Below are 12,525 nucleotides of genomic sequence, written 5' to 3'. Positions count from 1 at the left end.
GTACATGCGTACCAATTATTCATTATTTATATAAGAAAAATATTTGTTTACAAAATGCTTGGTATTTTCAGATTTTTTACATAATTTATTCAAATTACTAACGAAGTATTTCTCTGTTTTAACGGACATTTTTAAATATAAAAATGTAAACAATAACAAACTCTAACATCAGTGCGTACCAGTCAAGTGAAGAAAAAAATAATCAGGTGATTGAATAACACCACCTTATCTGAATTCGCCTTGATACCATGATTAAATCGTCATAAAAAAAAACGACAAATCTGGCAACTGTGTGAGTGCACCCTGAATGTGTTTTGATACTAAATTTAACATCCTTGGGGATTGAACTAAAGAGAAATAAAACAAACAGATAAATAATTTACCAAAATGGAAAAATACAATGAAAAAATTGAGTTATTAGAAAAGGAGGAACTAGAGGTACTTTTAGTTAAATTCTTTTGCATAATATTGTTGATGTCAAGTAAATTTACATTTATTTTAGATGCCCACGTCGGAAGTAAATTTGTACATTAAACTTACGGCATATTACTTGGTGCAAAATAAACTGTAAGAATTACATTTAATTTATTCAGCTTTTTTAAGAGTGGACGTAATTTAGGATAAGGGGTCAAACTTCTAAATATGTAACTCTTGAAATAATGATACGATCTGTAAAGGTACGCAATGATCCTTCTTAACAAAAAAATGGGGAATGTAAAACTGGCATTGAAAAAGTAGTTTTTTAATTGCCGACTTTCGGTTTTTACCTATCGGGTATTTAGATAACAGGCTTTGCTTTTAGTTAATCCGGATAACAAACTTAACATTTAAATTGCGTTCATTTGGAACCCTTTTATCAGCATTTTCATTCATAATTTCTTTGTTTAAAACACTAATTTTTATGTTAGAATAAAAATAAATAAATTATTTTTGACATAACCCAATCACTTTTTAATTAAACATATAAAAATAAGCTGCCTTGATTTCACTTTACTTAGTGCATCCTGACTGTGTTTAATTTGCTTTACTGCCAGTTAATTTTTTTGTTTTTAATCGTTAAAGGGCCCTTCAGACGATCGCACTTTACGTACGTAAAGTCTAATGAAGAAGTAAAATAAAATTACATCCGTATGACAAAAAAAAGAATAAAAGTCATATGATGATGAACAAAGTAAGGATCTAATGCGACTTGGTTGTTCTTTGAATCATTTCAAAAAATGCAGAGAGCCATACGACTCAAATTTTCCATCCGTATTTTCTCTCAATGTGTGATGGTTTCATTAGACGATCCCACCTGTACTCTTCTACACAAAATTGTGAAAGATAATATTACTTGTGTGCTCGTGTGAATGGGTCTTAACGCTCACTCAAAAATTATGTACAGTGTATCACATACATAAGTATTCGAATTTAGGTGTACTTTGAAAAGAAACATAATTTAATTATTTTTGTTTTGTATATAAAACAAACAATTAAATTTGTAATATTGTCTAGAGAGTCCTAAGATTTAATATCACACTCTTTAAAATACTACGAATTTCCCGCTCTCACGATGTATTCCGAATACATTGATTTGAGAGTTCACCGTCATGATCTCATTTTTTTTATTGATTGTGTTTTTATTTGATCGAATCATTGCTTACACATTTTCTCCCAAATACACTAAAAAATTTATACATTTTATTACATTAAAAGTTTATTTTATTTAAATCATAATTTAATATTAAATAAAGGCAAATGTTAAGGCTCAGTTAGTCTCTACGTTCCGTGATGAATCAGCTGATTCGTTTTTGGCTTACGAAAACCTGTGTAAGTGGTTAAGGTAGAATTACCCAAGCGCAACGTACTGTAGCTGTAAGAAAACGTGTCAGCTGATCGTTTTTGATTAAGGAAAGACAATGAAAATGCTTACCGAAATGTAGCCGTAACGTTTCAACCTGTATAAAATAGAATTTTATAACGTTTTTACGTGACATTTGTAGAACAGTGATGGCACTTTTGTATGTAGAATAGAACTGTGGTGCAAATTCCTTTTTTTCATACTTTTTTTATTTGTATGTACAAATTTGAATTTTTATATTATTATGCTTAAATTTAATAAATTGTTTACCTTTTAAATTTTTAGGATGCATATTAGCAATGTTAGCAATGTGTATACATAAAATTTTATAGAAAACACGTTAATAACGTATCAAACTCCAACAAATCAAAGTTAAACTGTTTAAAATACTTTCTAATTATAATTATAGAAACAGGCGTTATCTCAGTTATCTAAAAATATATCGATATAACGTTACTTCATATTACATAAAATTTTGTAGACAACAATTTGGGCTTTCTAATGGTATAAATTTGAGAGCTCCATCTCATTAAATACAGACGTTAGTTTAAAAATGTATATTTTTAAAATCATTGATTTGTATTTAATGCAATTTATATAGCTCGATACCTTCAATTTTGCAAGTGCAAGTAAAGGTAGCTTTAAATTTTTCAATACTTTCTAAAAAAAGTTGAAAATAATTTTAAAAACAACAGGAAAAAAAAACGCTTGATGAGTTAAACGCTATTACTTATACATATAAATTTTTTAATTTTGGTACTTTTTCTACTTAACCATTTTAAAGAAAGTGCCTATCAATAACCATCACTGTTTCGAACAGCTGATTGAATATTTATGTAATTTATTTTTGCTTTTTATAATTTTTGAATTTGTTTAAATATCTACATAAAATAGTCTTAAAGAAATAACAAAAAAGGCAAGTTATTGCTAATTAATTTACATTTATATTAAAAAAAACGCCTAAAAGCTTAAATTATTTTGTGTTTATTTCCAAGACAAGCGTTACGTTTTTAAATGTTCTATTAGCGCACAAACGTGGTAACGGTACGTTACAGTACGTGGACAGCAACGTTCGGGTAATTCTACCTTTAAGCTTATCTTTAGTTTTGCCGTAACGTTGAAGTTACGTTGCGGATGAACCTGTACAAAATAGAATTCAATCCACAGCGTTAAGTGACAGCTAAAAACAGCTGACATAAAATACAAAAAAATGTAAACAAGAAAAAAACAGTGATGTTAATATGTTTTAAAAATTATGTACATCAGAAAAATTTAATTATTACGATTAATTGAAATATGTACTTTAAACTTAAACATTTAAATTAATGTACTTCTTAAATTAGTAAATATTTATTAAAAAACTATCATACTAAATGTGATGAAATATAAAATTAAAAAAATCGATAATGAAAAAGTAAAAGTAAAAGAGAAAAAGCTCTGAAATATTTCAAAAAAATATAAAAGTTGGCATTACTTTTAACATAAACGCCATGAAAGAAAATACAAATTTTTACTTTTTATAATTATATTATGTAATAATTATATAGCAATATTAATTAATTTACATAACTTAATCTTTAAACACAAAGAAAGAAAATCAACTCTGATTTTTGACACAACAAATCAGAGTCGCTTTTTTTGCTTATTCTTCAAAACGACTTATATCTTGTGACTAATGGATGGATTGAAATTATTCTATTAAATTTGCTATATATAATGGTTACAATCGATCCAGTACAAATCGTAAAACTCCTAAAAAATAATTTTAATGTTCAAAAATAGGTTGGTTATATAGCAATTGTAAACAAATTCGTATGTTTGGATGGCTGTGTGTTTCATTGCCTTGTGTATATTGTTTTCGTTTTCTTGGTTTATTGAATTTCTTATGTTTGGATGTCTGTTGGTTTCATTGCGTTGTGTATTTTGTTTTTGTTTTTTTCTGTATTTCGTTTCGTATGTTTGGATGTCTGTTGGTTTTACTGCCTTGTGTATTTTTATACCCTTCACCTTCGTGAGAAGGGTATTTATAAGTTTGTCACTCCGTTTGTAATTTCCAAAATATAATTTTCCGACCCTATAAAGTATATATATTCTGAATCCTTATCTTCGGGATCCAAATCTTCAATAATTCTATCAGACATGCTTTCGAGAAGTTTCCTATTTAAAATCAGCAAAATCCGCCCATAAACAACGGAGATATAAGCAAAAATCCGAGACAACCTCTGAAAATTTCATAAAAAATAAGCAACAACAACACTGCTTATTCATTGCGTTGTGTATTTTGTTTTTTTTTGATTTGTTTGAATGGCTGTGTGTTTCATTGCCATGTGTATGTTGTTTTTGTTTCTTGGTGTATTCAGTTTCGTATGTTTGTTTCATAGCCTTGTGTATATTGTTTTTGTTTCTTAGTGTATTCGTATGTTTGGATGTCTGTTGGTTCCATTGTGTATTTTGTTTTTGTTTATTTTGTGTACTTCGTTTCGTATGTTTGGATGTCTGTTGGTTTTACTGTGTTTTGTGTGTTTATATCGTTTAGCGTTGTTGTTGTTTATTTTGTTTAGCTATTACTATAATAATGATATTGTCGGGAAAATGAAATAAATTTAAATCTTATAAAATTGATATTTTTTAACTACACTATGGTGAAGGGTATATAAGATTCGGCACAGCCGAATGTAGCACTCTTACTTGTTCCTACTTAACATAAACATTAAACATCATAACGTTAAAAAAACAGAACATCCCATCACAGTAAAAAAATAACAGAAGGCTTAAATAACATGAAATAATTTTTTGCACACAAGAGACATTTATTCTTTGAAATTTTTATTGAGTGCAATAAAATGAGTTTAAAGGAATTTCTTTGAAAAGTGATGTAAATGTATAAAAATAAACGAATTTATGTAAATTTATGTTAACAAATTCATTCATATATATTATTAAGCTGACCATACGTCCTAATTTTAGAGAACAATCATCTATTTTAACTGGGCGTCATCTTTAAAATTTATGTCCTCTTTCTGTCATCTATTTCAATAATATGTCATCTTTTGTCATCTTAATTTTAAAAGTCAAATAGCTTAAAATACCTTCATTAAAAATTACATTTATTTTCCCAATAAACATTGATTCAAACCTGTGAAAATTTTTTTAAATTTTCTTAACTAAATAATCAGGTATGTGATGAAATTCATTTTTTAAATCAAATCGATTTGAAATCGACAAAAAACTATTTTTTTTTATTATTTGATATTAATGCCCCTATTATGGTTTATACTCAACTCAGTTGAGTTGAAATTGAAACAACTCAACTTTAGAACAACTCAACTTATTTTTGGTATTATGAATTACAACCAATTTCAGTTGTAATTGTGTTGATGTTGCCAACCTAAAAAGTGCTTTTTTGTCATAAAATTAAGTGAAAAGTTTATGAATTTGTGTTTTTCGTAAATGAGACTTTACTTTGTTTTATTTTAAAAATTTATTCTAAACAATTGAGTTGTAATTTGTTAAAACTGCTTTGATAAGTTGTAATTTTTTCCAAAAAAGTAGTAATAAATTTCAACTTTAAATTTTAAGTTGTTATCGATAATACCAAAGAGCAAAATTTCAACTAAAGAAGAGTTGATTTGTAAACCATAATAGGGGCATAAATTTCTGCGGTTTTTCATTCAATTTATCATATTTTTTAAATTGATTCTATTAAATGGAAAGTATCATGGTGCAACTAATAAGGTGAAGTCATTTCAACAGCTGATTGTTTTTTTGTCCATGGAAATTCAGCCTGAAGCTGTCAAACTCCATATAAAAAAATTCTCTCTCATTACCGACTCTGTCAAACTCCATATATAAAAAATTTTATGAATTCGCCGCAAAATGAAGAGACTTCACCTTATAATCTATTTGCCTTGGAAAGTATTTTGTTGTCTGTGTAGTATTTTGCAAGAAAATAATGAACCATTCCTCGATCGAATTCACCACACCTTTTCAAATCGGTTGATTTCAAATCTCTCGAATTCCATCACATACCGGAATGTATTTTTCAAATTGTTTTCAAATTTGAAAGTGTATCCTTTGAAAAAAAAACATTATAATTTCAAAAAACGTTTAATAAAAAATAATGTGTGATATTTATAAAATTTTCTAAGTTCTGTTTTATTTGAATTTAGAAAATTTTCTTTCAAAAAATAAATTATTTTAGAAAAATAAAAACAGAATATTTTTTTTACAGCAAAGAAGCGAAAAAACGTTAATTATAGGTGAAATAATCGGAGATGTAATTAAAAATATGATAAAATAAATGCATGAATGTCTTATTTTCAGGTGATGTAAAAAATATATGAATTTTGCAATAGTTTGCATTATAATTAGGGTTTGAAAAATGCATGAAAATACTAATAATTTGAAATACATTTGAAAAATATGTTTGATTTCTAACTGCCTTTTTGTTTGAGATGGCACTAATCATAGAAAAGGTATACATAGAACTGAAACTGAGTATGACAAAACCTAAGTCTGCTGTCAAAAACCTAACTCTTGAGAATGTATTAGTTGAAAAATATGTAACCCAACAAACACAAACTCTTTCGTTTAAAAAGTTTTTATATTTTTGTTTGATATTATATTTCGATATTTCATGAAATAATGGTTTGAATTAGCCATTTTTATTCAATATCAGTTGACCAATGTAAGAATGATCTTCATTAAAAATTATTCATTATTTTAAATAAACTCTTTGTGTTTGCTGGGTTGAGTCAATATTGACAATTGAAAATAATATTAAAAAAATAAAAACGATTGAAAAATTTGTTTTTTTCTGAAAATGTTTTCAATAATTTTATGGGAAAAACATAACTTTTAGCAGTGTTTATTGCAGCAACAGGGGCTATTTTGCCAAAGGAATTGTGCTAATGCTAAAATTAACGCTTAATATGAACGATTATTGTTAATTTCAAAGCAGCCCAAATGCAGTCAAAATACACCCTACACCACACTAATGGGAACGGCATTTTGTTTATGTCTTAAAGTTTGTAACACCTGCGTCGATGTAATGATGTAATCCGTCCATAAATTAGCCTATTGAACTTTTTTGTAAGCGGTACATGCTATACAAGAATAGGGTATTTATAAAATTCGACTTTATATATACGAAATTTTGACTATATTTTGTTATAATGAGCAGTACATTCATTAATTAAGCAAACATCAATCTCTTGAATATAACTTCTACATTAAAAAATACTAAATAACTTATTGCTACTTACTCGCAATGTGGTAGGGTATGATGTATTCGGATACATTTTGTACTTTCATATTTTTGTTATTTTATGTAAACAAAAATAAAAATACTCATACAATTGTATTAAATTCACACAGAACCTGTACATGTGAGAGAGTAATATTTCTTATTCTCAGTCTCAGTTCTATTTATTTTTCTATGGCACTAATTTTCCATTTGAAAATAAAAATTTTCAAATTTATTCTCAAAGGCTGTGTATGAAATGCAAATATGTATGTTTTCAAATACATATTTACATCATTTCAAAGGTTTTTGTTTATTGGGTAGGGATTTTTTTTTAAAAGTAAAATTAACCCAATTTATTTCACGCTTATGTTGCCCAATACAATAACCCTGTAAGTCCATTTTGGGTTAATTTTGTTCATCGTAAATAATATTTAACTAGATATCAATATTTTGGAGTTAGACCATAATGACAGTCAGCCTATAAGCCATTGTTAATAAAATCAATGATTCTACTATATTGAATGGCGTTTCTTCGAGGCATGTTTTCGAGTTGTATACTTCCGTAATATGTTGAAAACTTAAAATGTATAAAAGCTGATATCTAAAAGAATTAATACCAGACAACTTTCCACGAAAAATGTTTACCCTAGTATTAAAAAAAATATACTTAAGTTCGAATAAATTGAATTAGCTACAAAAGAATGATTCCAATAATTTTTTTTATTTTATCAAATTTTGGTTTTATCCCTGGAAAAAAGGAGAAAAAATAACAAATATTTTCAAAAATGGCCATTTTAATGATATTACATGAAATGATGGTACTAATCACCCAAAATTGTAGACCAAATGGAATAAAAAAATATCCTTTCGGTTTATAGTAACCCCTTAAACAATTTTAAGCATAAATGATGAAACAGAACTGGGGCATAACGTTTTTTCCATACAAATTGGCATTTTTTGAAGTCGTAGAATGCGCTTGTAAAAATAGATTTGTAGCAGTACACATTTATTAATCATTATTTTATTATTATATTTAATCATTATTTTATTATTTAAAACTATTTTTGAATCTACCGTTTAATTTAAAATACAATTTAGTATACATTACTGTTTGAACACGACTCTGTATTAATTTATATCCATATTTGAATTTAACGTAATGCTTAAAATGCACCTCTGTATGAGGACATATCATATTTGAATTTAACGCATTGATCGAAGTGCACCTCTGTATGAAAACATATTGATATTTGAACTTAACGTTTATTTCCACATACAACACTATGATTATTTTGTATACTATTTTAAAACAACTCTGTGCATTGATATTATTATTCTGAATACCATTACAACAACCATGCTTGAAAATGGTATAAAAGCAGCGACATTGCTTTGTAGAAGTTAAGTAGCATTCTGACTTTCATATTGTAAAGAACATTGTCCAGACTTTTTAGTACCGGACGTGCAATTTCAATTGAAAAAAGATAAAAACCTACTAGTGTGTTTTAATAAATATTGTATATTTTTAAACCCGAATTGTGTTTTTTTTTGATGACAACATACAATCTTCGGAATAAGATTGTCTCATTGGCGCCCAACTCAGTGGACTCGAATTTAAAAGCCGAGGAAGAATTGAAGAAGGCCAACGCCGAGGCCGATTATATTGTGGTAACGTCGTCAAAAGCAGCTGAAATTAGCGACAACACGGTTTTCGTTGAAAACGAAGCCGGCAGAAGATCGTATAGAAGTGGCAGTGAAGCGGTTTGCGTAATAAACGAAGACGACCATACCACAGGTGAAAACGTAAACGCAGTCAGCATGGCAACATTTTCTGCAGAACAATTTCAGCAAATACTAGCAGCTATGGGTGGTAACAGCAGAGGCGGTTCGTTTACCCAGTGTACAGCGCGCTATAAGGGGCAGCGAGACCCCGCTGCTGTAGAGGAATTTTTGGCTGCCATCAGTGTGTTTAAAGATATCGAGAAAATTTCTGATAGAGATGCATTACGTGGAATGCCCCTACTGTTTGAGGACTATGCAGCCTCGTGGTGGATTGGTGTCAAAGACACAGTGACCAGTTTTGAGGATGCGAAAGCTCTCATTCGAATAACATTTTCGCCACCAATACCAGATTGGCGTATTTTTTCCAACATTTTTGAGCTAAAACAGCAAAAAAGTGAGCCTACGGACAGCTTTATTTGCAAAAAGAGACTCCTGCTGTCCCAATTAAAAGTGCCTGTATCGGAGGAAGTTCAGCTTAATATGATATATGGTCTTCTAAGTATGACAATTCGTGAGCGTGTTCGCCGTGAGAATGTAAGAACATTCAGCGAGCTCATTGCTGCAAGCAGAGAGGCCGAAATATTTGTAGCAGAATCTTGCCCAGCAACAAGTAACATGAACATAAAAGAGGAAAATGTTTCTAGCAGCCGTTGTTGTTTTTGCCGCATGAAGGGCCACAATATTGAAAGCTGTTTAAAAAAGAAAAAACGTGATGAGCAACTAGCCATACAACAAGTAGAGGAGCAGCAACAAATAGAGCGACAAAGACAAGTAAGTCAACCGAACAACACTTTGCTAAGAAAACCAACGTTTTCTTGTTATGGATGTGGTGCTCCTGGAGTGTATCGGGCCAATTGTCCTACGTGCAGCAACCACTCAAAGGAAAGCCCACAATACTTGGCATTTAATTCGCTGTCATCTACCATTATTGGTCACGCATTGCCAACAACTCATATAGAAATTTTTGGTTTAAAAGGGGAAGCAGTTTTCGATTCTGGAGCAAAAACGAGCATAGCCAGCCTCAACCTAAAGAAGATCTTAACTAAAAACGGTTGTGTGTTCCAGGACGTTCGTGCGGAGGTTACGTTAGCCAACGGTTCCAGTACCACAGGAAAGGTTATGCACACCATTTGTGACGTGGTAATTGGCGATAGAATTCGTAAAATACGACTTGTCTATCTTCCAAACTCCGATAAAAGCCGAACCTTGCTTGGAGCGGACTTTTTGGAACAGGCTGGAATAGTCCTGAATATGGCGCAAAGATGCTGGTACTTTGAGGATGATCCAAAAGCCAAATTTTTGTTTAAAAATCCTATGGAAGTTGGTATTTTTAATATGGACCTCAAGAGTGACGAGTGTTCTCCATGCAGTAAAGCTATGAACGAGGTTTCGAAGTTCATTAGTTTTGTTGAGGACAAGAAGAAAATTTCACCCTTATCGAACACACCTAAATGTTCGAATGATTATTCACCACACTCTATCCAGAGTATATTTCGGGACGCAATACCTGTTGGAGAGAGAACTCCAGGTGAGATATCTTCACTATTTGGTCCCCCAATTAAAGTCAGGAAATCCGAACAAGATGCATACTTGGCTGAAGTCTTTTTGCCCTTATACTCATTGGATATCCGCCTTTTAAAAGATTTCGATGATATAGGGCTGACAGACAGGAAACACGAGGACTTAGACAAACTTCTGATGTCCCACATTCCCAGTTGTAACGCTCTTGGGACAGTTTTGCTCCAGGGGGAGGGTACAGAGGATCACCAACATGTTTCACACCCACTGGAAATTGATTCCAAAGCTTTGGTTGCAAACTATGGGTTTAGCAACTACAAATACGTGCCAAAAATAGATAGTCCTTACATCGTAATGGACAGAATAGGAGCAACTACATCTATAATTACTCATGGAGACGACATAACTATACCATTGGATACTTATCACGCATCAGATGAAGCCATAACGCCAGTACAGATGAATAGACGAAGAGGACGCCCACCAAGAATCTAGCTGCTGCCTCACCGGGACGTTATCGGCATCAGAGGGGGAGTCTGTAGCAGTACACATTTATTAATCATTATTTTATTATTATATTTAATCATTATTTTATTATTTAAAACTATTTTTGAATCTACCGTTTAATTTAAAATACAATTTAGTATACATTACTGTTTGAACACGACTCTGTATTAATTTATATCCATATTTGAATTTAACGTAATGCTTAAAATGCACCTCTGTATGAGGACATATCATATTTGAATTTAACGCATTGATCGAAGTGCACCTCTGTATGAAAACATATTGATATTTGAACTTAACGTTTATTTCCACATACAACACTATGATTATTTTGTATACTATTTTAAAACAACTCTGTGCATTGATATTATTATTCTGAATACCATTACAACAACCATGCTTGAAAATGGTATAAAAGCAGCGACATTGCTTTGTAGAAGTTAAGTAGCATTCTGACTTTCATATTGTAAAGAACATTGTCCAGACTTTTTAGTACCGGACGTGCAATTTCAATTGAAAAAAGATAAAAACCTACTAGTGTGTTTTAATAAATATTGTATATTTTTAAACCCGAATTGTGTTTTTTTTTGATGACAACATACAATCTTCGGAATAAGATTGTCTCAGATTTTATTTTGAGAGCGTTTATTTTTATGCTCACATACTTTCAAAATATTTTCATACATTTTATAAACAAAACCATGTAAATAGACAACGAAAAATAAAAACAAAATAAAATAAATTGAAACATGAGAGAATTTGTAGTTACTTCCGTAGCTTTAATTATGGGCCTATGTCGTTTTGCTTGAAGTTACAGTCGTGTTCTGTTTCATCATTAAAAAAAATTCGATGATAAAATTTGTGTTTCGAATAATTTGATGAAATATGAAATACAATAAAAATTCGAATACTTTTGGTGAGGTATTTTATTTTATGGCCTTAAATTAATTTGTATAGGTTTATATAGGTTTATATAATTTGTGATAGGTTTATATAAATTTTCGCGTTTTTAACCCTTTTGTGACCAATTAAAATATTGGAAGTATTTAAAAAAAAAATTATTTTTTAAGCAAAAATAAGCTTAAAAACAGCCCATTTATAATTAAACGGGCAAGTTATGTTCAAATTAATAAATGGCAAATATTTCCCAACAAATTGGTCTAATTTAGATTTATTATATTTTTCTCAGCACTTTTAACCATTTTGTTTTATTCTTAATAATAATAGCGAAATAAATTATTTTAAATATTTCCCAATTTCCAATTCCCAATTCTGGTTTTTATATATTTCTCAACACTTTAAACAAATTTGATTTATTCGTAATTGAAATCTCTAAAAAAATTCAGATAATATTTTTAACTAAACGGGCAAGTTATGTTAAAACTAATATATGGTAAATATTTCCCAACAGATTGGTCTAATATCGATATTCTATATTTTTCTCAACACTAACCATTTCTGCTTTATTCTTAATTAAAGAAATTCTGATCATATTTTTTAATGATGTAAATTTTTAACAAGATATATTAAAATCAATTGGTGGCAAATATTTGCCAACTTATTGGTCTAATTTCGAGTTTTTATATTTTTCTCAACACTTTTAACCGCTTTGTTTTATTCTTAATTTAAGTCT

The 12,525-nt window shown here is 29.7% G+C and overlaps 1 protein-coding gene across 1 annotated transcript in view; it reads left to right on the top strand.

Moving 5' to 3' along the window:
• The first annotated feature begins 218 nt into the window (after positions 1-218).
• LOC119600796 (COP9 signalosome complex subunit 8) overlaps positions 219-12,525 on the top strand; it is an 87,884-nt gene continuing 75,577 nt past the window's right edge. Inside the window, exons 1-2 of the mRNA XM_037951342.1 lie at positions 219-438; positions 503-567. Coding sequence (XP_037807270.1) covers positions 388-438; positions 503-567 — 116 coding nt within the window. The 5' untranslated portion in view covers positions 219-387. The remainder of the gene's footprint in view (positions 439-502; positions 568-12,525) is intronic.

This window comes from Lucilia sericata, unplaced genomic scaffold (genome assembly GCF_015586225.1).
Source record: "Lucilia sericata isolate MDLA Ls3-8-SP2 unplaced genomic scaffold, ASM1558622v1 Contig000121F_arrow, whole genome shotgun sequence".
NCBI classification, from domain to species: domain Eukaryota; kingdom Metazoa; phylum Arthropoda; class Insecta; order Diptera; family Calliphoridae; genus Lucilia; species Lucilia sericata.
The sequence above is the reverse complement of the archived record's forward strand: the minus strand, read 5'-3'. Positions and strand labels throughout refer to the sequence as shown.